The 27,405-nt window shown below is 44.8% G+C and overlaps 1 protein-coding gene across 1 annotated transcript; it reads left to right on the plus strand.

The window, feature by feature from the left end:
- The first annotated feature begins 7,573 nt into the window (after window positions 1–7,573).
- LOC119649463 (trypsin I-P1-like) lies at window positions 7,574–27,091 on the plus strand. The gene is made up of 7 exons (XM_038051618.1): window positions 7,574–7,986; window positions 8,077–8,187; window positions 14,627–14,761; window positions 23,258–23,368; window positions 23,638–23,784; window positions 26,728–26,879; window positions 26,950–27,091. Exons 1-7 carry the CDS (start codon window positions 7,843–7,845, stop codon window positions 27,074–27,076), a joined length of 927 nt encoding a protein of 308 aa, XP_037907546.1. The 5' UTR covers window positions 7,574–7,842; the 3' UTR covers window positions 27,077–27,091.
- Window positions 27,092–27,405: the final 314 nt, after the last annotated feature.

Raw genomic sequence — 27,405 nt, forward strand, 5'->3', positions numbered from 1 at the left:
AAGACAAGACTCTACACTCCGAGTGGAGGCGAGGCAGGCCTGATGGGGCTTCAGGTTAAGGTTCCATATTGTGGTGGCTGCTAGAAACCGTCCTCGGACGGGCCCGGGGATGGCCCTTCCTACGCGGGAAAAGGTGCAAATTGGACTCCAAGCGAAGATCGAAAAGCATACGCCCAAGATTGCGTGGCTCTGAAAACCGTGAGCACCTTTAGTTTCAAGTAATATCTAATGATAAAGGAAGAAAAGGTGTTGATGACAGACGGCAGTTACTGAGAGCAGTACAGTCGGCGCCAGCGCACCGTGTTGAAACTAACAAAAGGGACATCTACCAGCGAGGCAGCAGACAAACTAACTGTCGTTGAACTGAACGAAAGTAGGATCGTCAAGAATGCCGATCACTGAACAGAATCAGAGGTTCGCTGGAGTCTTACCCAAAACCGAACAATTGCACCGATTGCGAAGAGAAATAGATGTTGGTATTGTTGACGAACGGGAAGAAAAGACGAAATCGAGGAGGCAAAACTTTGCTCGGTTAATCTCAAGATAAGGTCTAACAATAAAATAAGAGGAGCACAGATTCAAAGGCTCGGATGACTCTTTAAACAATGAAACAACCACAGCCGGCCGAATAAGTATGCACTGCGAAACTCCTCTGCAACGTGGCCAGGAGTCACTTACGGGTGGCGTTGGCGGATAGTAATTCTTCTAGCGGTAAACTGGCGCCAGAAGGGTAGGCCATGCGCCGAGTTGAACACCGAGAATCTCCTGGGTGGTAAGGGAGAACGGGGAGACGCATCATCCTTATTTTGATTCCTCCTAGGTGATGCGTGGATATCATATTATACTAAACGACGACCGATTCCCCAGGAACTTGCTCGGTTTGTCGTAGATCAAATACAATCAAGACGGCGACAAGCTCAAAATCGACCCACATGACAAGATTTCCAGGGGACAAGTCGGTCGTATTTGGGTTCCGAAGATCATGGATTAGGGCAAACTCTTCCAATCCAGTCTTCAAAACTTTTGAATCGCCACAGATGACCGAGTGGTGATAAAGGACGGCGACCCCAGGTGAAAAGACACCCGAGACAATGGAAAAGGCTAACTATAAACTGCAGTTCGTAGTCAGTAGCGCAAAGAAGAAATTATTCTGCTCCACCGAGTTGGTAGATGAGGTGAAGGTAGCCAGCCTCTGCAAAGCATACATTTGGGGACAGGTCGGAGACGAATCTGTCTTTAACTTTATTATTAACAGAAACCTCTTGACGTGTAAGAGAGTGGTATACCAAATTTTCGATTTCCCCAGCTCAGAGAACTATCAGGGTTGAAAAGTGGTCTTTGATATCACCCTACTAACAAACAATTAGATTTCCATGGTATAGAACCGAAGAGTGTTTTATCATAAATCTTTACAGTTGGATACTTTTTAGTGTAAATCTCACTATAGAAGCCTCTTACCCTTTCAGAGACGCCAGGAGTATCTACGGAGTTATCAGGAACTAGCCCTCCGATGCTGAAAATTGTAATATTGACAAGATAGATGACCCGGAGCCAAATCTAAGGCATTGTGTGCCCCTTTTACTGGTTATAGTGTACCTATTAACTATAGTATCTCAAGCAAACCTATAACTGTAAGGCGTTTTAGTATATTCACTGCTTTCAAATCTTTCAACTTTGCATCTGGTCTTAAGTGTTCGCCGAGATGCCTCCACCTACTTTCCACAAGTGCCGAACCCTGCGCTTGCGTTCGTATGCTCCAATATAAACCCTGAACTACTCCATTCCTGGTAGACTCACCCAGTGTAGTTCCCTCAACCGTTCCTCTTTATTTTTTAATGTCATAGCCATAAACCCGTTTCAGATTCCACAGAAAGGTTCTGACCTATGTAAAGACGCCCCTGCTCCCTTCTTGGTTAGTTCGTCCGCTGCTTCACTGCCTTCCAACCCAACATGGCCTGGAACCCAGTATATCCAGACTTGTTGAACGAGCCGAGCGTATTCAGTTTCTCAGGGATGCCGTTGGGCTTGTCCTCATTGCCCCAGTGATACACACGCAAGCCAGTCTTTGGGAGTTTATGTAACTCCCTGGCTTCCGTGCTGAGTTCACTTCTTTCTGCTCAGATTACCGCCTCATTGGTAATCATTAGCCAAACTACTGCAGTGCATATCCAAAGTAGCATCTTCGGGCTGCAAACTCATTTTTTTCCTGCTATGAACCTACTGTGGCGCGGCAGGATTCGCGAGGTGATGCGCAAAGTCGTTGATGAGTGGAATAGGATATCGGTCAGGAACAGTCAGAAATAAATTTCAAATGCCGCGAATCCTGCCGCGCCACACTACAAGTCATCAGAGCCCTCGTAGTTTTGCGACAAATGACATGCGCCTTCCAGAATAATTTTTGGTCTAATATTTGACCTCCCAAATATTTCACCTCTGTTTCTTGTTTCATCTTCATGGCATGTAACCTCTGGTGATTAAGCTTACATTTCCTAGTGAATGGTGCTATAGTGGTTTTGACTGAATTGATACGCAGTCCCACCTTCCTGCAGCAGGCACTAGTAACCCTTAATCTAGTTCGGATTTTATCACATAAGGTATCCTCATATTTTCCCCTACAGATTAAAACAATATCATGCACGTAACCATGCACCTGTATTCCAGTATTTGTTAGAACGTCCATGAGTTCGTTCACTACCATACTCCACATAAACGGCGATTGTACCCCGCCCTGTGGACAATCTTGAGTAGTATGCATGACAATAGAATTTCTGCTTGTCGCTTTTTCGTTTTGCTTCCCTGATCGCGGTGCTATACGCAGTCACTGCATTTTTGCAACCCAGCCAGTCCCGGATTTGTTTCGCCCGGTCCAAGAGTTCGTACCTCTGTTCTCATTCTGGCGAGGTTTCTATTCCAGCAGGATGCATCCCTTGATAACTTAACTGTCTTAGCCGGACAGCTGACCTCATACGCGTCAATGCCGACTGTGTTGACGCTTTCCACCTCTGTCTCCAGTTCCAGTTCGCTCCTCATGTCATCGCCCCCTTAAAGGTGGGCTATGTTACTGCTTAGGTACGTTGAATAGGAATCCCAATCTGCTTATCAGGGATCCCTTATTATTCTTATTTTGGAGTTGTCCTCAATGTCGAATCCGATTATTCTGTGATCAGACAGAGAGGGCTCATCTGACATCCTCTAATTCCTGACCAGTCCGTTCATCAGAGTATTTGCTAAAGTTATGTCTAGTACCTCTTGTCTAGTGCTGATAACAAATGTTGAACTATGTTACATATTTCTAACTTATTGCTAAGAATAAATCCAAGAAGACACTCACCTCTTCGATTGATGTCGCTGCTTCCCCAGACTTTGTGATGAGCGCTGGAGCCCGATGCCACGACTGCCTCCCGAATGCTCCTCCCAGCTTCCAGTGAGCTTTGGATAGCCATAAGGTCGCTGGTCAAGAACTCTGAAAAACATATATATTTTAAATTACGTTTAAGAATGATGCAAGCTCTTGGTTTTTCACAAGAGGAATCCCAAATTACCCTGCATACAACCTCCTTGCAGACTTCGAATCTGCCCCGGTACACCCAGGGCTCCTGAGCCCGCACTATTCCAATGCTATCCTTGGAACTTGCTCTAGGGATTCACGCAGTTGCAGCTTTCGCATGGTGGAGGTTTATCTGGCCTACCTTAGTGCTGGTCATTGGCTCCGTTATTGTTTTGAGCTCTTCTTCACTGTTGGAGTATTACCCTCCTCCTCAGACATAGTGCTTTCCTGTGCGTGGCTGTCCACCCTAAGTCCTAGAAGATCTTGGTCTAGGTCGTCCAGTTTCTGTTCTTCACTAGGCAGCAAGTCTACTTCCCTCGCTGATCCAATCCTTTCCGCCTCTATGGCTTTCGAGAGTTCTTGGGGACCTCGGTATGCTTTTCACCCGATGTCTCTTCCGAAATCTCTTTCCTCGGCTTTTCCCTGTGAACGTGCACAGGTATGTTCTCAAATCGACAGTTGAAATGGCAACTCCGACGTTTGATTGCCTTCAGCGATCGGTCATCTACCCCGATCGTGAGGAGAATAGCCTTGCTTCTGAAGACTCTCCATAATCGTGTATGGATTATGAGGTTTATACGATCTTCCACCCCTTCGCGGCTTTCGGGAGAAACACTGTTACCATGTGTGCTCCTGGTATATTATCTCCAGCACATGTTGACAGTTGAACTGAAGCCATCCACAACACAGCCCGCCGCGACACCTATAAGAGGGAAATGGATGCCGCAATAACCGCAGTCAACAGAGGACCTGGAGATGAAGCATCAATAAATGATCTTCACCACCACCTGAAGAACTTTATCATGGATACGGCCACAAACATACTTGGCCCTAGCCGCAAAAGGAGTCGGAATGGCTGGTTTGACGCTAACAACGGAACGGAAGAATGCCGCATACCGAGTAGCTTTGCATTCTCAAAGAACGCGGGCACGCGCAGAGACTTATCACGAACTCCGTCGAGCGGAGAAGCGACTTCACAGACGGAAAAAGGAAGCCTGGGAAAACCAACAAGTCTGTGAACTAGGAAAGTACACCAGGCGCGAAAGTTTTACCAACAAGTCAACAGGATGAAGCCTTATTCACCTCAATGCTCATCCTGTTGAGACAAAGCGGGAAATCTGATTTGCGACAGAATGGGCATATTGGAGCGATGGGTTGAGTACTTTGATGAGCTACTGAACAACCAGAACATCGGCGAGTTGGAGGTCCCGCCAACTGAATACGACGGACAAATACTGCCATCACCAAGTTTAGGAGAAACAGTCCATGCAATTCATCGGCTAAAAAGCCATAAGTCGCCAAGAGCCGATGGAATTGTAGCCGAATTGGTTAAACACGGAGGCGACCAGTTACACCAAGTGGTTCATCAACTTGTGCTCAAGGTATGGGACAGCGAATTAATGCCTCTCGATTGGCAACGAGGCATCTGTCTCATACATAAAAAGGAAGATATCACACAGTGCAGCAATTATAGAGGTATCACGTTGCTGAGTACCATCTATAAGATATTCTCCACTATTCATTGGGCGATACCAAATAGGCTTCACTCCAGGCAAATCAGCAACAGATCAGATTTTTTCTGTGCGGCAGGCGATGGAAAAACTGTTGGAATATGGACAACAGTTGCACCATCTATTCATCGACTTTAAAGCCGCCTATGGCAGCATAGCCAGGGTAAAACTGTACACAGCCATGAGAGAACTCGGTATCCCGACGAAATTGATAAGAGTGACTAGGCTGACATTGACCAATGTGCGAGGCCAGATAAAAGCAGCAGGACCACTCTCAAGACCATTCGACATCAACAACGGTCTATGACAAGGGGATGCCCTATCATGCGTCCTCTTTAACCTGGCCCTCGAGAAAGTGATCCGTGATGCTGATGTAAATGCAAGAGGTACGATCCTCTTAAAGTCCACCCAACTGCTGGCCTATGCTGACGATATCGACATCATTGCAAGAACGACCCGAGACGTTCAAACTGCCTTAATCTAGATCGGGCAGGCGGCGCGAGATCTTTGGCTGCACATCAATGAAGGCAATACAAAATATATGGTGACAATGTCAGCATCGAAAACCAACCAACCAACAACATCAAACCGCACTGGTCAAACAGGAAGAATAAAAATAGGAGAATACAACTTTGAGACCGTTAGTAATTTCGCGCACGGTTGTTGTCAGCCAACAGAGTCTATTTCAGCTTACAAAAACTGTTCCGCTCGAAACGTCGCACCATAGGGTCAAAGCTCTTACTGTGCAAGACTATGTGTCTTGCCAGTCCTCATGTATTCCTCGGAAACTTGGGTTCTTAGCAAGAAAAATTGCAAACTCTTGGTCGCGTTCGAGAGAAGAATCCTCCGAAGAATTTTTGGTCCCCTACATGAGGATGGACGATTCCGTAGCCTACACAATGACGAAATCTATGAGCGATACTATGACCGGTTGTGCATAAAATCCGGCTCAATAGGCTACGGTGGGCGGGTCACTTAATCTGTATGGATGAAGATGATCCCACCCCGAAAGTCTATAAGGGCAATATCTATGGTAGAAAGAGAAGACGAGGCAGACCCTGCCTAAGATGGAGCGATGGTATAGGCCAGGACGCCAGACAGCTTTTAGGGATATCGAATTGGTGGACCTCGGCGCAAAACCGGGATGTCTGGAGTCCCTTATTAAGGCAGGCCTAGACCGGATACCAGTTGTTGCGCCGTTGATGATGATGATGTCATGTTGACAGTTCTGCTCCTTCCCAGCCTGGTACTTTAAGAACTATGACCCCAAGCCACTTTGCAGTGTCTTCCGTCGCGCAGTCCACCAATATATGACCTGCCTCATGGCAAGGTCTTCGATAGTTTGCCGCTCCTCACGAGTGAGATTTGCTTGGGAAACATTTTTGGTAGTATGGCTAGTCGAATGCCCTTGACCGCACTGGCATGGCTAATGGCGGGCTTCCTGATTCTTACCTTCACCCCTGCCCGGGTTTTTTCCCCCTTTGGGTTCAGGTTTGGATTTTTTGGGAGCATTATCCACATGTGGGCTAATCTCCAGATACATTGCAGCGTGCAGTGCTGTCAGACTACTTACGACCAGATTTTGGATAGGCTACAGTAACACTTTAGATGAAATATCTCGGGAGCTGTGGACATTTCTAACGGACTACGCTATTTGAAAATTTTAGAGAAACCAAAACAAGCTACGCTGGTGCTACCACCAAAAGAAGTCATTCTGAACCTTAATCGCTGAGCAATTGGATGCGTCGCACTTTTGTCCGCTAAGCAGCGATACTCCTTCCAAATTACTGGTATATGCACTAAGAAGACAGCAGGTTGAAGCCATATACACCTTGATATTCAACCTGTCTAAGAAAGAGGAAAATCTTGTTCCCGACTGCATGGGTGTATTAGAGCGATATCTTGAGTATTTTGTGAAACAATCAGAATATCGAAGAGTTGAAGGTCCCGTCAACTGAAGACGATGTGCAAACGAAAATGGTCCGTGCAACCGTGGAACCGATGGAATTGTCGCTAAATTTGTTAAATATGGAGCAACCAACTTGACCAAGTGGGTCATGATACTTAAGGTTCGGGACAGACGATATCACGACCGTCTAGCTGTGGGCAAAATCTGGCTCAATAAGCTGCTGTCTTTGCGTCACTCATTCCTTATGGGTGAGGATGATCCAGTCCTAAAAATCTATAGGGACAAAATTTATGCTAGTAGAAGACGTGGTTAAACCCTTTCTCCGACGGAGGGGTGGCATCTGCGAATTGGAAGACCTCGACGCAAAATCGGAATGATTGTTGCAACGTTGATGATGATGAACTTGAAATATTTTATATTTCGCCGGCAGCATTCTTGGTCGGCTTTATGGTGAAGATTAAAATGATTCAACGAAGACCACCTACTCCCACTTATTGACAATTTCGAAAACATCAAAAATTACTAACTTTGGCAAATGAGGAAGAAACAACGGCCTATTGAAAGCCTATGGTTTGTTCGAAACGAAATATGAATATCCGAATGACAACCAGAGAATAGCCATCATTTTGTGTGTCACAGAACAGTTGTGCCGAATAAAATTTGAGAGAATTCCGAGGAAATAGAAGTCGATATCAGGAGTTTCAAGCAATCTTAACTTTTCAGATGAAGTTAGCCTCCGACGCTAACAATAATTTGGTCTTAATTTCTCTTCAGTGCTGAAAAAGATGTTTGAACTGTGTTGCCAAAAAAATTTAATCCGCCTTTCAAAAATGTATTCATAATATGTTACTTAATTTATTTATTATAATTTTATTATGTGCTTTCTTCGCATAAAACTGGTAATATGGAGAGTATTAGTAACTTTCGTGATGTTGACACTTGTGGCGGATAAAAATGATTGTAAGGACGATCGTATTGTTGGCGGTTCGAAAGCCTCTCCTGGCCAATTTCCTTCTATTGTGAGTTGTACAGAATTTCTTCTATTCCATTATCGCTACTTTTCAATTTATCGGAATCATATCTGAAAATTCTCTTGATAATATTTTTAGGTCGCTATACTGTTTAAAGATGATGATGAGTTTGTCTGCAGCGGATCATTGGTTGCAAAAAGCTTTGTTTTATCTGCAGCACATTGCTTTAGGTCGCATTATTTTGATGATGTAAGTATCAGGGGAATATACTTCCAATGTCTTTTTGCTTACCAGTACAATACTTAGGATTCTAAATTTGAAGGTTGGGCTTGGCTTGTTTAGGGAACAAGAGGAATCTACACCAAAAATTTTGATTGTGATAATTAATACCGTAGCGAGGGTCGTAAGAATGCTCGCTTTCGCCAACTCGAGTAGGAATTCCAACGATAAAAGTTGGGCGAAGTAGGATGCTGGAACTCCGGAGAATACTCAGGTTGAGAAGGATCACAATTGTATAGTGCTAGGAGAAGGGTGCTTTCTACGAGCTCTTACCCTATAGTTAAGGAGGGATTTTTAAAAGTGATATTATGGTTGTGGAGCGTGATCTCAATGCCAAGCGGACCTCTCATAAGGCCTTCTCCGGACAAGTAATGGGGTAACACGGTATTGGCGAACGGTTTGTGGATTTCTGCAACTTCCACCGCCCTGTCATTGTTCAACTGGGTTTAAATTGCCCGACATCGTATAATCAGCAATCTTATTGACCGCTTTGCGATCAGCAGAATATTTAGGAGTTGCTTCCTGGATATGCGTAACAAGAGGTGAGCTGACATCGGCGTTGAAAAAGATCATCATCTGATGGTCCCTTACGTTCGCTTGCGTGTTGTGTTTGTCATTTCTGGCAGGCCGAGAGCCACAACCTCCTTATTCAACACCGACCGTTTATATGATTCAACTGTCACTCGACAATGGGAGAGCTATCTTGCTGATCGGGCGGCAGAAAGACCGAGAAATCTGCCTGAGAATAACGGATTGCTCCTGACGAGTGCTTCGCAGGTCGCCGACCACGTAGTGTAGTGTCCATTGACCGGTGCGAGTGATGCCGACCATAACGCACTCGAACTCCAAGCGAAATCCCGGGAAGTTCAACGTAATGTGCCATGTCAAAAGGCGCTGATCAGGGAAGTAAAAGATGCCGCAGAATGCAATAATTCCAGAAGTGTATGATATTCCGCCGTTTATATATGAAATGGCTAGTCACAATAACATGCGGATACGGGCTGTTCCTCCAAGCAGAAGGAAAATCATTTCAGTCATCAATGCATTCAGACAGTATATCAAGACACTGGGCTTTACGTGGACTTATTTATCGCTGCATCTGCAGTTACTGCCGATCTGCTACTTCCACTCGTACGAAAATCTCGGGAATCCGGAACATTTCTCTGAGAGAGGAAAACAAATCGCGAAACCCGAGCTGGACGCTTCAGGTATAAAATATTTTGTGTATTTCTTTTATAATAATATATCATTTGAGGGTGCATTTGTCACATTAGTTCATAGCGCCTAATATAATATATGCATATATTATGTGAGAATATCCACATTCAGTCTTGAATTTGCAAAGAAGCGACAATTTTGACTTATTATAACTTTGCTAGTAATTGTGCGACTATTACCATACCAAACTTGGCAGGATCATGCTCTATGTTATACCCTACATTGCTGCAAAATTTGCTGGTGCTAGGATGAACTTACTAAAAATATAGTTATAAACAATTATTAACTTTATTTGAACAGATATCGGTATGAAGGGTCTTTCGAAGTCTGGGCACCGTATAGTGGCAGCCTTTTGATTTTTGTCAGATTTTTGGGTTGGGTAGTTTCTGAGAATGGGTCCGTTAAATAAATGACCACTTTCAACCCCCCACACTCCTTACCTTTCCAACAAATGTCAAAACTAAGATCGGTTTCGCAAAGTACTAACCGAGACCTTTCATTTGATACTCCACATCACTATATTTGATGAAAAAAAAAATGTAAACCCCCTTTTGCATGTATTGGAAGCCCTCCTTACATTTGACGTAGAATTAAGTAACTCACTATATGCGTGAGCGTCCACAGTTCCCACTTCGCCACAAAATTTGGTGTGAATCGCTACAACCGTCTCCGACGAAAATGTGTGTGACAAACAGACAGACGGACAGACAGGCAATAACCCGATTTTAATAAGGTTTTGTGTTACATAAAACCTTTAAAAGGATTGCAAAGAAGGACACCCGTTTTGAGTGTGACAATTGGAGGAGTATTCCCGCGCTTCTTGTCTTTGCAAATATAATAGCTGAAATAATTCTAGAATGCACCAAGAACATCTCGAAAACTCATCTACAGGGGAGAAGTGGATTGGATGTCACCAATATTTTTTCTTATTGTTATCGGTGTAGTTGTTATGCTACCTTGTCCGAAGGACCTGGAGAAATTCAGTGGACACAGACATCGTTCCTTGAACATCTCGATTATACTGATAACATCTGTTTGCTCTCTCACCGGGTCATGGGCCTTCCTAACCGCGGAGTTGAAGCGCATTTCAACGAACTGGGAAAGATGGCGGGTGGGTGTGGTTGACGCGCTATACTCCACATGGGTGAATACCAACAATATATATATATTTCTCACTTAACCTGTAGAACTTACGGTTTTCGGATTGTTTAGTGTAATTCTTAATTTTTCGGGGGCATTCGATGAGAAAATCATTTTGATCTGCTTCTGTGTCCCTTTAAGATTTCCTCATACATATTTTCAATGAAATCAAAAATCGTTCTAGTGAACTTTTCCCAACCCGGAGCACCCCTTTTTTTGTTAATAAAATAACGTCAAAGTCCGTTCCACCGTTGGCAAAAACAACGATGCCTAGACATATATATAGTTCGGCTTCTTTGAATTTCTTCAAACAAATAATACTCACACTGGATATCTTAGTTTTGTAGTATTTATCTTGAGCCCGAATCCGCTTGCCTCATTCTGCAAATCCAAAGTCATTGGCTAAGGCTTGGTAAGAAAGTACCCTAGATCTTACAGATATCGTAGTATAATTAAAGCCATCGATTTCGAGAAGAAAAGTGTCAGTGGAAAGATGCTGATGGCAGAAACCCTATCGACTTCAAATTTCTCTAAGCTGTCCATCATCCTAAATGAGACACTTACCAATAACGTCCCTCACAGAGTCATTGTGAATCTTACGAACACCTACGGGTATTCGGTAGCGAAATCGTTGATATTTACGACAGCTTCTGCTTCCATCGTCAACGTCATAGTGAAATTCCTTTTGCCATGGTGACCACAATACTGCACTTCTCGTAATTTTCCACCGTAACCAATCTCCAAGCCATCATGACCACGTCTGCTCGCGAATATCCATGTTTTCGTAGTCAACCAAGAACTAAGTATATATTCCTTTTAGGAACATGACTGGCAACTTCTTCGGCATCAGAGATACAGTTACTTTCGATGGCGGTCTAATGCTCATCGATGCTATTGGCCGTTTTGTTTGGTATTAGCCCCCTGTTGGGCGACAACCGCATCACGGAGCCGCTTCTGATTCAATTTCTGTTTTCTGTAAAAACCATTTGATAATGGTTTTTTTCGAGGCGGCCGTTGGGTTTATCTTAAAACAACCCAGGGAACCGGAAGCTTCAGGTTTGAAAGGTTTCGTGTATTTCTTATATAAAAATATCTGAATGAGCGTTTGTCTCATTTGTATATAGCCCATAATTTGCCCAAACGTTCATTTTATTTTAATACGACCATTCAACGAATTATATTACAATAAATTTTTACATAAGAAACAACTTTGACCTATTATAACTTTGTTAGTAATAGTGGAATTTCCTTGTTTTTCATGTGAGAAGCGCTTCTCATTGTAAAAAGGGGGCAATCTTTGACGGTTTCCGCGCTATTGATATCAACCCGTACGGGAAATAATGCCCCGTATAACGGGGTCCACCTGGTCGGTATTTAGTATGCAGGGCTTCCGTGGAGCCCCGATTTTCCAGGTGGGAAGCTTAGAGCCAAATCCCCAGGAGTCCTTATTCACCTCGTTCACCAAGTTCTGCCAGCCGTGAGCTTTCCTTTTATTTATTGCGGTGCGGAGTCTCTTTGTTGCTGATCTCCTCACTGGCGTGTAAATGTTGTGCTAAACGGTAGAGCTTATGACACTCTCTCCGAACATCGACGATTTCTGCCATCCAGCAGGGCACAAAAGGTTTTTCACGGCTAGGGCCCCTCTGGGCACGCAAGCCTCACACGCTGGTGTTATCAGGTTCATCACTGAGTTTACGACAGTCTCAGCTACAACGTTACCACCTCCCGAAGCGCCTTCCAGCGCGAGGCTTCCTCTTCCAAGAGCTTCGACGAACTTCTCGATGTCCATCCTCGTGACATTCTACACGGAGGGGCAGCGCTGGGTCGGTGCACGCCGACAAGTAGCGTCAACCACTGCGAACGCGATATGCAGGTGATCAGTTTCCGAAAAGTCTTCCAGAACTCGCCACCCGTCCATTGATGGTGCCAGAGATTCCAACGCAAAACTGATGTTAGGGATGCTTCTTTTGCAGCCTGGGCGCCGAAACGTTGGTGTGGATCCGCTGTTTAAAACTACGAGCCCGATTCTCGCCGCCATTTCCGGAATCCGTTTCACCCTGGATTCTAGCTGAGGCATGTCCCACTTAAGGGCCCCAGCATTAAAATAACCGCCTCCCATAATTCGCCTCTTTGTGCTCGAAACGACGTTCTGAAGAACATCAAGCCGGCGCCGAAAGTCCGACTTCATTCGGCGTCAGTTAAACACCAAAAACCGTTATCTCTGAACAACGAATTCAAACGAAGCCATTCCCTCGGCCTTGGGTAAGAATACGAAGTCTAATGTCGTCCCGACTTCAGATGGCAGCGGTACCCGGTAAAAGGAGATACCATGAATCCGGGTTCATGTTGCGGTATTGTTTGCTGATTATCACTAGATCAGCTTTTACCCCGCAGCAAACTGCGCTAGCAGCTGGTGGGGGGTTGCACTCCGGTGCATGTTAATTTGTAGAATACGGATCATGCTATTCGCGTCCTAGCCCTTTCTAGATTGGAAACCGTCCCGAACCCACATTGTGTGCGACGCTCTCAACAAACGTGACGCGATCCCTGCAGAGAACGCAACTTTGATTCATTCCTGTCCTTCTACCCGGTCCCTTGCAAGTTCTTGATGTGCGTGCATAGTCCAGACAGCTTGCATACCACAGCGAGTTTTTGGCTTCGAGCATTTACAGAGCCAGTGTGAGGCAGTGAAGATCTCAGATTTCTAGAGGGTACATTGGTTCTAAATGGAAACAAGAGCCTTCTCCCCCAGTAACCCCGTCACCGCTTCGCAGAACGAACTCTTGCTAGTCGCTTTCGGACCCAGTTCGACAAGGACTCCGCCAGCCTTCGTTTTCCGTATGGACGAAACTTCTGCTCCGTTGTCTTGGGTTTCATCCTGTAGCGGATTACACTAAGGAGTTCCGCGAATGCCTTGTCTTCCGTCCGATGGCCTAATCCTTCTTCCTTTCCTCGTCTTTTGTGCTACTGACTTTTAGTCTCTTTATATTTGGACAGACGGGTCTCTGGCGGCGCAATCAGTTGTTATCCTTCATTCTTCTTCGATTTCTTTTTTTGGGCCCTGGAAACAATTTTGATAAAGCCTCCTTCAGGTACATCGTCCTCTTCCAGTTTTTTCCTCAGTTGACATTGCAGTGGGCTATTTGCGATCCGATTGGTGCTAGCAGTGTTTTCAGCAGGAAGTGCGGCTATTTCTGCTTTCCAACCATCTTCCACTGCTCTCCACGTTTACCTGTAGAAGGAGATGCGGTCCAGTAGTTCCTCCAGTTCCATCAGCCCGTCTTTGCCGCCTTTGCTGACATTCTTCTGGAGGAACGTTGCCAAACCACATACGCTTCACCACTGCCGCGCATTTCCTGATGAGAGGCTTCTACTTTATTTGGGCGCCCCGGTGTCCCATTGGGTATTTCAACTATTGCTGCCCCTTTCGCTGGTCGCTGTGGTGAGTGGAGCAGTATTGGGTTAGTGGTAGTCAGCTCTTCCTTCTTTACTGATATTTCATCGAGTTCTTTTATGTTATTGTGATTATTCTCCACGGAAGTTTCACCAGCGCATTGTGTGCAAATGATTGGGACGCAGCAGTCAGTAACGGGTGTACCTTCGGAGACAAAGTCAATACCCTCGTTCCCTGAGGCCTGACCTAAGCTTAGTTGATTTCCAGAACTCACGGACGAATCAGCGTTTGCTCGGGGCAACGCGGTCTACTAATACCGGGTCAATGCTCACTACCCGACCAGGGTCCCGAAGTGGCTGGCTCTTGATACCAGTCACAACTACCACCTTCTCCACCACTCCCAGTGTGCTCCGACGTGTACCGGTCATTCGCGGTTTGCTCTTCATCGAGAGGCTGTCTTAAGGCTACTACTTAGGGCGCAGATATACTACTTACCTCGGTGACGTCACCCCCGTATCGTAAGGGTTAAAGGTGGCCGACTCCTGAGGAAAAAAACATTAATTATCCAGTGGATATAGGGACATTCTTCATCGTTATTTACATATTCTGATATAATTTTCATCCGCTATAATGAAGTCTTAATTCTATGATTTGCAGAAAAAAATTATGGGTGGAGATACAGATTTGAAAGCGTTTAATACGCCTACCAGACAAGAGGTTGACATACGATCAATATTTCTTCATGAGAAATATTCTTGGAGTAGTTATGAATGGGATCTCGCCATTTTAGAGGTAAGTTTGAACAGACATGTTTAAGGTCTTCTCACATTACAACAATCATTTAATTCAACTCATTGCATTACAGTAGGTGTACTATATGTGCAATGTTGACTTCTTCATCTCTTTGTATGGTAAATGTACTATATATGTATACGTATATATTTTCGCCGAAAACATTCTAATCAAGACCTGGGCGTGATTATCGACAGCAAGCAGATATTTTCCAAGGGATGAAACTTTACTCCAGGAGAGTGAAGATTGGAGAGAGAAGATTGATTCACGGATCACAGGAGAGCGCGTGTAATGTTACCCATTAGAGTGCAGCAACATGAAAAAGCAGATGTTTGATGGTTATTCACAAAGAAAAATTTTCGTAGACTTCGCTTTCTCATTACGGGATGAACACGTATCTTCTTGCAGAATCCATTATGGCTAGTCAGAATGCCTACCATATCTTTGCATGCCTTTCTACTTCTCGGCCAGATGAAGTTTGAAGCAGTAGAGGTAGGACTTCAAACGGGTCCTTTTAACTCAACGTACTCAATTCTGTTCGGCTATTTTTGCAGATTGTGATGCGCTTCTCCTTCAATAGTTCATTAAGCACTCACCTCCTCCATCTTAAGCTCATAGACCTGAAAGACTGGCCTTTGGCTTTTGTTACCGAAGCCGCTACATCCTTTCTTCGAGGCATTAAGGGAAAGATTCTGGATAGGATTCTGGATATGACATAATCTAACGGATGGTCTATCAGACCGAGGGCGTGAGATTCGGGAAACTCGGTCTACAGTCGATGCAATAAAAATCACCCTGGATCTGATCTCGTGATGCAAGGGCTGTTAGGCAATCCTGCGCAGTGCTGTAGCTAGATGTCAGAAACGCTTTTAATTCGACTTATTGTTGATTGATCAGCTGTTGCTTACATGAAAAAGGTTAGCTACATACTTTAGTTGGTTTTTTAGGCGACCTAACCCTGTTAACAGTGAAAGCGATACCGTTCCTTTTATCTGGCCTCGCACATTGGCCAGGGTCAGCCTAGTTAGTCTTATTAATTTCGTCGGGATACCGAATTCTCTCATGGCAGTGTACAGTTTTACCCTGGCTATGCTACCATAGGCGGCTTTAAAGTCGATGAATAGATGGTGCAACTGATGTCCATATTTCAACAGTTTTGCATCGCTTGCCGCACAGAGAAAATCTGATCTGTTGCTGATTTGCCTGGAGTGAAGCCTCTTTGGTATGGGCCAATGATGTTCTGGGAGTATGGGGCTATCCGGCCTAGCAAGATAGCGGTGAATATCTTATAGATAGTACTCAGCAACCTCTATAATTGCTGCACTTTGTGATATCTCTCTTTTTATGTATGAGACAGATAATGCCTCTTTGCCACTTGGTGTAATTGGTCACCTCCATATTAAACTAATTCGATTGTAATTCCATCCGATCCTGGCGACTTAAGATTTTTAAGCCGATGAATTTCACGGACTGTTTCTTCTATACTTGGTGGTGGCAGTATTTGTCCGTCATCTTCAGTTGGCGGGACCTCCAACATGCCGATGTTCTGGTTGTTCAGTAGCTCATCAAAGTACTCAACCCATCGTTCTAATATGCCCATTCTGTCGCAAATCAGATTTCCCTCTTTGTCTCGACAGGATGAAGATCAAGGTGTATAAGGCTTCATCCCGCTGACTTATTGGTAAAACTTCCGCGCCTGGTGCGGTTCCTCCCTATAATTTTCGAGTTCCCAGACCTGTTGGTTCTTTGAGAATACAACATTACTCGGTATGCATCATTTTTCGGTTCCGTCGCTAGCTTACATTCATCATCGTCAAACCAGCCGTTCCGACTCCTTTTGCGGCTGGGGCCAAGTATGTTTGTGGCCGTATCCATGATAACGTCCTTCAGGTGATTGTGAAGATCATTTGTGGATGCTTCATCTCCAGGTCCTGTATTGACTGCGGTTATTGTGCCATCCATTTCTCTCTTATAGGTGTCGCGGAGTGCTGTGTTATGGATGGCTTCAGTGTTAACTCCAACCAGATTGTCAGAGGGGATTCTTGGTGGGGTTGTTATTCGAGCTCGGAATACCATGCCAACGAAATAGTTATCCGAGTCTATATTGGCCCCCCTATATGTTTTAACATTCATCAAGGCTGAGAGGTGGCGGCGTTCGATCAACACGTGGTCAATTTGGTCGAAAATGGTCCGGTCTAGAGATGGCCGCGTATGTCTGTGGACCGCCCCCCGTGCAAACCAGGTACTTCCAACAACCATTTCGTTTGACACTTCTAATTGAATAATCCGCAGTCCGTTATCATTTGTATTTTGGTGTAAGCTACGGGAGCCAACGTATCGCCTGAATACGGGCTCCTTTCCTACTTGACTGTTGAAATCCCCAAGTATGATTTTGATATCATATCTGGGAAACGCTGCGAGGGTTCGTTCTACTACGTCGTAGAAGGTATCCTTCTCCGACTCTGCAGTCTCCTCTGTAGGGGCGTGAACGTTAATGAGGCTTATATTTCTAAATTTACCTCGCAAGTGCAGAGTGCATAGCCGTTCGCTTATGTTTTCAAAGCCGATAACAGCATTTTTCATTTTTTGGCTGACTAAGAATATAACATATGGTGTAGTGGCTCTTCTCCAGGAAACCGGTCGCTGTCCAATGTATTTCCTGTAACGCTGTTACATCAGCCCTATATTGGAACGGGGTATCGGCTAGCTGGTCAGCAGCTTCATCTCTGTATAGGGAGCGCACGTTCCATGAGAAAATGCGCAAATCGTTATTCCTTTGTTGTTGGCGGGTTCGTCGTTGTGTTATCCGTCCAACCCAACGTCCAACGCTCCGTGGGCGGTTGTTTTTCGTGTAAGGTTGTTAGTCCTACCCAACCCCCAACCTGGAGGAGCAGTTGGTACAATTTGCCCAGTTTTTAGGCGCGGGAGACTAGCCTTCATCCTTCTCTATCTGCAGCTTTTTATTAAGAAAGAGCTCCACATGAAGTTCGAATACTTTTGGATTTGTGGGTCGTATCGTAACAATGAGCGTCCACCATATTTATTGGGGTAGTTCTAACATCAACACGAGAGAAGTGGCTCTAAAAGGAACTGTCTTAGGTTGTACTCCTATTTTTAGGGTTTTGTGTAAACACAAACCCTTATTAAAATCGGTTTATTGTCTGTCCGTCTGTCTGTCTTTTTTTTTTTTGTTGACGAGTTGGAAATCTTCAAAAAGACACTGGTTTGGACACACCAGCGTGTGGGATTTTTACCCACTAAAACCACCCCCGACTCCCTCCCTGCCCCGCGGAACCACCATAAGGTATTACATCAAGGGGCGGAGTCAGCTCCCTCTAGCTTTGTCACCTTTCTTCTATACGCGGCGCACGTGACCGCGTTTTTCTCCTCTCCTCTGCTTTTCGCAGTTTATTTTGGATAGATGCGATCATGAAGTTTACCGCATCCCAATTCTCTTGATGTGCTAGCATTTTCAGCACCAGATTGCCTGGTACCAGCACCTCCCCTAGAGTCTCCTCTAGATTACATGCTCTGGGTCCTCTGGGACTCCATTGCAATCTGGACAGTCGGGTGAGGTCTCCAATTTAAACCTGTGAAGGTATTGGAGATATCCTCCGTGCCCCGTGAGAAACTGGGTGAGATTATAATTAATCTCACCGTGTCGTTTCTCCAACCACTCCTTGATGGCAGGAATGAGCCTGTGCGTCCACCGGTCCTTTCCCGAGCGTTTCCACCGCTCTTGCCATCTATTTATGGATCTCCCCCTTTCAGTCTTCTTCGTCCGCGATGAGGAAGAGCTTGGCTTTGCATTGTATATGTTCGCCATCTCATCTGCCAAGATGTCAATCGGCATCATTCCAGAGATGACGAATGCTGCATCATCTGAGACAGTCCTGAAGGCAGAGCATACCCTCAGGGCTGTCCTCCTGTAGACTGAACTCAGTTTGGTAGCGTTCCCTGACATCCACAACGCCTCCCTCCAAACTGGGGTTGCATAGAGCATGATCGAGGTCACCACCCTGGCTATAAGCAACCTAGAGGTATGCCGTGGCCCTCCAACGTTCGGCATCATCCTTGCCAGGGTCATACTTGCAGTGGATGATTTGTCGCAAACATACCGCACATGTTGCTTATAGCTAAGCTTCCTGTCTATCACCACTCCCAAGTATTTGATGGTCGGCTTGGAAGTGATAATAAGATTCCCGATTCTAATGCAGGCGTAATTTCTCTTCCGGCGCTTAGTGATGAGGACCGCTTCCGTTTTTTCCTCCGCAAGTGTCAGACCAGAGCTCTTTAGCCAACTTTTAACAGCACCGATTGCTTCACTTGAGTATAACTCAGCATCTTCGAGATGCTTTGCGACAACAACCAGTGCTATGTCGTCAGCGTAACCCACCACTGTGGCTTCCCCCGGAAGGAGAAGATTAAATACATCGTTGTACATGATGTTCCGTAGTAGTGGGCCCAATACGGAGCCCTGCGGGACACCCGCGGAAACAACGTACTCCTGGGGTCCGTCATCGGTGTCATACCAGAGCCTCCTTTCAGTTAAACAGCTATCGACGATAGCAGCGAGATAGGCGGGATTACCAACCTTCGCAAAAAAAATTTCCGTATTAGATTCCAATTGGCCGAATTGAATGAATTTTCACATCCAGTGTTACCACCACGCATTATGTGCTGGTACTACCCTTTCCGTGAATTGCATCTTCGGCCAAGCCAGTAACCAATTTGATGGCATCAATGGTTGATCTGGCTTTACGGAACCCATACTGCCTATCTGAAGGGCCGCCTTGACTCTCAACAACCGGGAGTAATCTATTATAGATTACCCGCTCTAACATCTTCCCCACCGTGTCCAAAAGACATATGCGTCGATATGAGGATGGTTCACCTGGAGGTTTACCTGGTTTAGGCAGAAGTACCAACTTCTGCCGCTTCCATGCCACTGGAAATATTCCCTCGGACATGCACGCTTCGAACAAGTCAGCAAACATGTCCGGTCTGGATTTCACGGCAAACTTAAGGGCCTTATTCGGTACTCCGTCCAGGCCTGGCGTTTTATTGTCTCCTATTCGACCGCAGATATCCAACAGCTCGTCTCTGGTGACTGGCGGAATTGCCGCCACATTCAGAGGTGGTTGGAATGTTTCGGTGCTCTCCTCTTGTGGGGGGAATAACCCCTGGGTGATTTTTAGCAAGAGGGTGGGGCACGTGATCTGCGAAGATGAACGGCCTCTCAATCATCCCATCACGATTCTGTAGGCATTCCCCTGTCTGTCCGTCTGTCTGTCTGTCTGTCTGTCCGTCACACTCGCTTTTCTCGGAGAAGGTTATAGCGATTGACACCAAATTTAGTAGAAAGGTGGGAACTGTGAACGCTCACGCATACAGTGAATTACATCCTTTTACATCGAATTTAAGGGGGGGTCCCCATACATGGAAAAGGGGGGTGTACATTTTTTTTTCATCAAATATAGCCATGTGGGGTATCAAATTAAAGGTCTCGATTAGTAATTTTCAAAGCCGATTTTAGTTTTGACATTCATTGGAAGGGTGGAGAGCGCGGGGGGTTGAAAGTGATAACTTCTTTGAGGGGGACATTCTCAGAAACTACCAAACCGAAAAATCTGAAAAAAATCAGGAGGCTGCCACTATATGGTGCCTGGGCTCCGAAATACCTTTCATGCCGATACCTGTTTAAATAAAGTTAATAATAGTATATTACTACAATTTTTTGTAATTGGTTAGAAGCCCCCCTTAAGTTCATCCTAATACCATGAAATTTTGCAGTGAGATAATATAGAGCAATATAGAGCATGATCTTACCAAGTTTGGTGGAAATCGCACTATTACTAACAAAGTTATAATACCTTAAATTTGTTGCTTCTTTGAAAATTGAAGACTATGAATGTCAATATCATCCGAAAGTGGATACTCTCACATAATATATGGATATATTACGTGCTACGTACTAAGAAATACACAAAACCTTTCGTACCTGAAGCGTCCAGCTTCCGGTTTCCCGACTTGTTTCATTGTTGTCAGGGGAGAAATAATCGACATTACGGTAGCATTCCCTGACGTTGCGACTCTTGTAAGAGAGAGTGCGGAGTGCGAATTGATTTTGTAAGAGGCGTGGATTCACCTCCAACCACTCCATTTCGAAATCGGAGAAAACAACTCAGATAGTTACAACCAGCATGAAAGAAGTTTTCGAATACAGCAACTCACTCAATACTTCAAAGAAAGGTAAAACACCATTGGGGTTTAGCCACTTTTGCCCGTCCGTTTCCTTGCGGGATCAGCGATGTCCGCAAATGGTTGGCTACTACGCTCTATCTGCATGCAAATTTCGTCAGCAAATTGAAGTCTAGATTGCAGGGAACCAGTTTTCTACATTTAGAAGGGGTACAACTGGATGAATTGCTTTTTTTACTTGAATCGAGTCTGCAAGTGTCAAGGGTCCGTACGAGAAGGCCGGAAACTTATGCGCCGGCCTCGTGCCAATCCGTCAGCCTCGGCGGCGGCAATACAGTGCGTCTGCGGAGGCAAATTCACCTCGGCGATGCAGATGGGGTTAATGTCCCCGATGTGCCCCAACATCATTCCACCCCCCACTGAAACCATGCGGATTCAGCGGAGACACCCTAGACGTGATCCCACCAATGGGGCTATTGGACGAACCTGACGCTTGGCGTACTTTTTTTTGAAGCGTCCATCGGTTTAGCGAAAGTCTTTAGCCTTTACAAGGAGATACACTGGAGCCCACTCCGAACATCGTGCTTGAAGGAGTGCCCCCGTCGTGCTAGGACTTTAAAGGGGGTGGATCCAGCGGCCTCCGAGGAGGGTCACCCTAATGAGGACTTATAAACATGTTTCGAGGTCCCTGGGGGTGTCGACCTCCAGTGTCCTGTGTCGGGAAGGTAACATCGGCCACAGTATGCCGGAGTCGCTTAATCCTGCTCTGATATGCAGCACAGGGTCGGCGGGGAGTGGCAGGTTTTCCCCGTACACCGCGGGGTCGGATTTAGCAAAACAAAGAAGAAACTGAACTCAAAAGTCTGATTCAGCTGTCGGCTGAAATTAAAAAGGCTTAAAAAATTTCATAGAAGAGTATAAGGTCAGCTAAGCTCTTACTGTACAAGACTATGATCTTGCCAGTTCTCATGTATTCCTCGGAAACTTGAGTTATTAGCAAGAAAAATTGCGAACTCTTGGCCGCGTTCGAGAGAAGAATCCTCCGAAGAATTTTTGGCCACCTACATGAATGGAAGTGGAATGGAATGGAAGTGTCCGGATAGCTCAGTGGTTAGAGCACTAGGCTGTCATACGGAAGGTCGCGGTTCAAATCTCACTGGTGGCAGTGGAATTTGTATCGTGATTTGACGTCGGATACCAGTCGACTCAGCTGTGAATGAGTACCTGAGTCAAATCAGGGTAATAATCTCGGGCGAGCGCAATGCTGACCACATTGCCTCCTAGTGTACCGTTACGGTCTTGAATGAAGTGCTCTAACACACTTCAAGGCCCTGATCCAATATGGATTGTTGCGCCAACGATTATTATTATTACATGAATGGACGATTCCATAGCCTACACAATGACGAAATCTATGAGCGATGCCATGACCGTCCGGGTGTGGATAAAATCCAACTCAATAGGTTACGATGGGCGGGTCACTTAATCCGTATGGATGAGGATGATCCCACCCGGAGAGTCTATAAAGGGCAATATCTATGGTAGAATAAAAGAAAGCGAGGCAGACACTGCCTCAGATGGAGCGATGGGGATATCGAATTGGTGGACCTCGGTGCAAAACCGGAATGTCTGGAGTTCCTTATTAAGGCAGGCTTAGACTGGATACCGGTTGTTGCGCCGTTGATGATGAAGCGGATCCTTGTTAGCTGAGTTACTTACATTTACAGAGCGCGAGGTAAGACTAAGAAGCAGCAAGAGCGGAATGGATATAACATTTAATCAGTGTAGCCGAAATTAATTCCTGTTATGAATTTCACAATTATGGACAACCAATGAAAACACCAACAACGACTCCTAGTTGAGGATGGACAATCCCATAGCCTGAATTTGAGCGATACCATGATCGCCTGGTGGACAAAAGCCGTATGGATGAAGACGAACCAGCCCAGAAAGTCGGTAAGGGCAATATCAATGGTAGAAAAAGGGGACGAGAGAGACCATGCCTGAAATGGAGTGAAGGCGTAAGTCAGGACGCCAGACAACTTTTAGAGATATTCAATTTGTGGACCTGGGCCAAAAACCGGGATGTGTGCAGTTCCTTATTAAGGCAGGGTAAGACCCGATACCTAGCCGGGTTGTTTAAGTACCAGTTCTCCATCTCATGCCCCCTGTTAGAACCGCGGTTGGGTCAGGAATTTCGGTATTTATCTTCGAGCTTGTCTCTTTGCTGTTGGCTTACAGCTTGCTCCTATCAGTTGCTTTATGCGGTATAATCCCATGCGTTTTCTCTTTCAGCTGAAAAACGAAGTCCAAGAAAGCAAATACTTTCACACCGTTAGGCTCACTGCTGAGAGACCACGCCAGGGGACGAAGTGTGATGTTGCTGGATGGGGTAGCATAAAAGAAGTAAAGAATTCAGGCCAATGATCCAAAGTACGTGCGGTACTACTATTCGCAATTTCTCAACCGGAATGCATGACGCATGACATGGTGCTTTTAACGCCGGGGGTATTACATGTCGCCTATTATGAAAATATTTTCTGGTACTTGAAGAGATAAAGCCGCATCTCGCGTGCTTTCAACATTGGCCGCGAGCACGTCGCGTTTACTTTGGCTGAATGACTGTCAATTTTTCTATTTCTTTATTGATACATGAATTTTTTTAATCCTTTAAGAATCCTGTCGAAGTGAGTGAACATTTGTTATTCGCACAAGTTTATGTGGTCACTTATAGAGAGTGTGCTAATGCAATGCCAATGCCAATTTATAATAAAACACATCTGTGCGCAGGTGTGGCCCAAGGTGGAGTTGATGCATGCAAGGTAAGTGATTTGAAAAGTTTTTTTAAGCTTTTAGTGATTTGAAATTCTTAAGAAAGGCATAATTGGAAAAACCTATGCATCATGGTTTTTGATCCTTGGCTATAAACTACAAATTAATACTGATACTTCATATGTCATATATTAAGATGCCAGAGTCAAGTTTGACTTGTAAGTCTACTAATAGTACAGGGTTTCCACCAAACTCCAGTGTTTTCCTCCATATTATTACGTAGATTGTCGCTAGCCTTTTGATTCTAGGGTGAACATAAGAAGTATTTCTAATAAATTTACAAAATAATAGTTCACAAGCACCCCTAAATGGCTCTCCTCGGACACCATCTTATCGTTTTAAGATAGTTTGTTGTATTTCGTTGTTACAATAAAAGTGTCCAAACGTGAAAATGGAACCTAAACATATTGACTCTCCAAGTGATAAAAAGTCACGGACTTCGAATCCACTAGCGACTATTAGCAAGGAAGTGTGGTTGAAGCGCGAACTTCGGATGTTGCACCACAATCATGTTCCTCATCGTAGAAATGTGTGGAAGGCATACAATCCACTGCAATGGAAAGCATGCAATAGTGCCCGAAGCATGGTTGACCGGAAGGAAAGTACATGATGAGAGAAGCTGGAAATCCGACAACACTTGTTCCACCTGCGGAATTTTTGCTCAAATTCTCCAGAAAGTAGAAGACAAAGACTCGGGAGAAGGAAATTTCAGCTACTATGGGTGAGGGGGGACAAAGACTAAATCCCGCGAGTTAGAACCTTCTCTTGCAGGGAAGTAAATCGTTACAAGTAGCCTTGTACCAGGGCAATATCGACCGGAAACGGTGAACTTAGAAGGCTCTCTACTAATATCATAGGAAGACAGTGCGAAGGAAGGCGAAGCTCCTTGGGAATTAGGATAGGTTCATATCTGCATCGTCAGGTATAAAAACAGGACAAGAGCGAGGCAAGCTACTAACCGCGGCAAGGACCGAAATGGAGATGGCGGTCATTTCGGCCAACAGAAATGCGTGTTAGAAGTGTACGACTAATATATCTATGGTGGGCAACCCTTGGTTGTGCTTCGCGCTGGGGCTACCTTCACATTTTCAGCCAGAGACATCACAATAAAGCTAGTCCCGTCCATGTTAATACTAATACGAAGTTGAGGTGCAATGGGAGTTGTCGCTAAAAAGGGTAGAATGTCAGAAGGGCAGAAGTACTTCTGGGAAAAAATATTAGATGCTAAACTGAAGGTTTTCGCTTGGAGCTCCTCAAGTAGATTAAACGTCGGCTTAATTCACCATCGTGAACACCGAGCTGAATGAGGCAGGATATGTTTTATGCTGGACACCCGGCGCTCCGACAAAGGTAAGGGGCTGCACACTGAGTCAATAGAACTTGGACACAGATCTCCGACGCTGGAAGTTCAAACTCTTAAATATAAATGGAAAGACGGACAAATCCACAAATTCGAAGGGTTCCAGCTTGGTATTTAACCTAGACCAGGATAATATGACCTAGCTCAGACGATGTTTTACTTTTTTTCTGTAGAGATTGAAATTCACTCATGTCAAGAATCTGTAGAGGATAATTTCTATTTGTAGAGTGAAAAACGATGAGCTATTTGACTCAAACAAAAGAGAGCAAATTTCAGCATCTTCAGTGCGGTTGTGAAGTGCTGAAAGATCCGAAAGGCGTAAAGCTAATGCCTTGATTTCGAAGTTATTAGAAGCAATCATACCATGCCCAGGACCTAGTTAACAACATCTTACCAGACACCCAGGTGAATTAGAAGAGGAGATACGCAATAGTTTCCTTTCTGGGAGGATTTTGTGGATTCCTACCCTCCCTCCCCCATCAGATTTATTGGGGTAGTAGCAAGTACAATCCTAGAAGAGAGAACAATTTGGTTGAAAGTGGTTTCGTCTGAATAGGCCCCGTTTGTTTATGGATCTTGTTCGTATAAACCAGGTACTTCTAATTACCATTTTGTCTGACATTGATTGTTAAATAATGCTAGTTATTTGTCATTGCCCATTAACGGAGGTCGACGTATACCATAAAAACCAACGCCGCCCCAACTTGACTGTTAAAATTTGCAGGTATGATTTTGATATAATACATGGACCAGGCCAGGAACAGGGTTTATTCTACTGCTACGAAGAAACTATCCTTCTCCGTGTCTGCAGTTTCCCTACAGAGAAGTGAACGTTAATGAGGCTTGCATTGCGAAATTTGGGTCGCAGGTGCAGAGTGCATTGCCGAACGCTTAAGTTTTTCTAAGCCGATTTCAGCAGTTTAATTTTTTGGCTGACTAGGAAAGCCACTCCGAGCACACGGTTTATTGGATAGCCACCATAATATATCATGTTGTGACTCTTCTCCAAGAAGTCGTTCCCTGTCTAACGCATCGCGCTCGACTTGGTGGTTGATAGCTCCTTTCCAGGGTACGTTCGGTAAGAAAATGAGCACATCGTGAGTCCATTTTCGTTGCCAGGTCCTCGCTTGTAATATCCACTTAGTTGGAGGCCTCTCCTGTAGCCTCGTAACAACTTGTTTTCCGTGCAGAGTCAGTTGGTGCAGATTGTTTTGCTTTTAGGTGCAGGAGACCCACCTTAATCTTTATCCGTCTGCAGTTATTAGTTAAGAGAGAATTCCGAGCGATCACTATGCGGAGGTGGAGATAGGATTTGGAAGCAGATCTATTGTGTTGATTCGACAGGTCTTGAGCTCCATGTGGGTACCGATCTACCCTTTCACCCCTGGACCTATACCACCCTTTCACCGCCGGACATATATTGCTAGGCATTAGTCGACTTATTTGTAATTAAGTCTCCGCATCTACCGATGAAAAGCCCTTGGCAATTTGTCATTTCCGTTCCTAATTTTATGATAAAAGTCCCAGTTACTATATATCTCGCTTTTTCTAATAATTATTTTACTGCTTACAGGGTGATTCGGGTGGACCCTTACTTTGTAATGGAATGCTAGCGGGTGTTGTATCCTTCGGACACGGATGCGCTAGGAAAGGATATTATGGCGTTTACAGCGACATTGCAGAATCATTAAGTTGGATAGAGAAGAACACAATAGCTGGAGGAAAGTAAGTAATGGTCTCGACAGCTAATAAAGAAACATTATTTTGAAAAATATATTTTTTCATGAATATTCAGGAGTATGGCAATCAACAGGATATTCAAAAATTGGCTCTGGGAAATATTTGTGAAATTAAAAGCAGTTTTTTATATTGTTCAGAACTTAGTTTTTAGTATCAAATATTCATGTATCCTTAAAAACTAACAATTTCGTTTGTTGCCCACTTCGTCTTTTTATTTCCCAAAAACTGTAGTGTCCACCGGTTAACGAAAAATCCTCTTTAAAAGTTAACATTGTTGGTCTTTAGGAAATTTTCCGATGGTTTTGTCGTCAGAACCGAGGCAAACTCGGCGGAAACTATCTATCTACAGATGTTGTTGGGTTCGAATAGGTATGAATTATATCAACCGAACACCTTGACCTGATCTATACCTAGGCAACAACTACTTTGTTTTGAGGATTCAGGGGTTCATGCTAACGGCGAGGAGCAGCTTGCCCCTTAATCACAGCGCATGGGTCATTCCTTTTCGGGC

This window comes from Hermetia illucens, chromosome 2 (genome assembly GCF_905115235.1).
Source record: "Hermetia illucens chromosome 2, iHerIll2.2.curated.20191125, whole genome shotgun sequence".
NCBI lineage: Eukaryota > Metazoa > Arthropoda > Insecta > Diptera > Stratiomyidae > Hermetia > Hermetia illucens.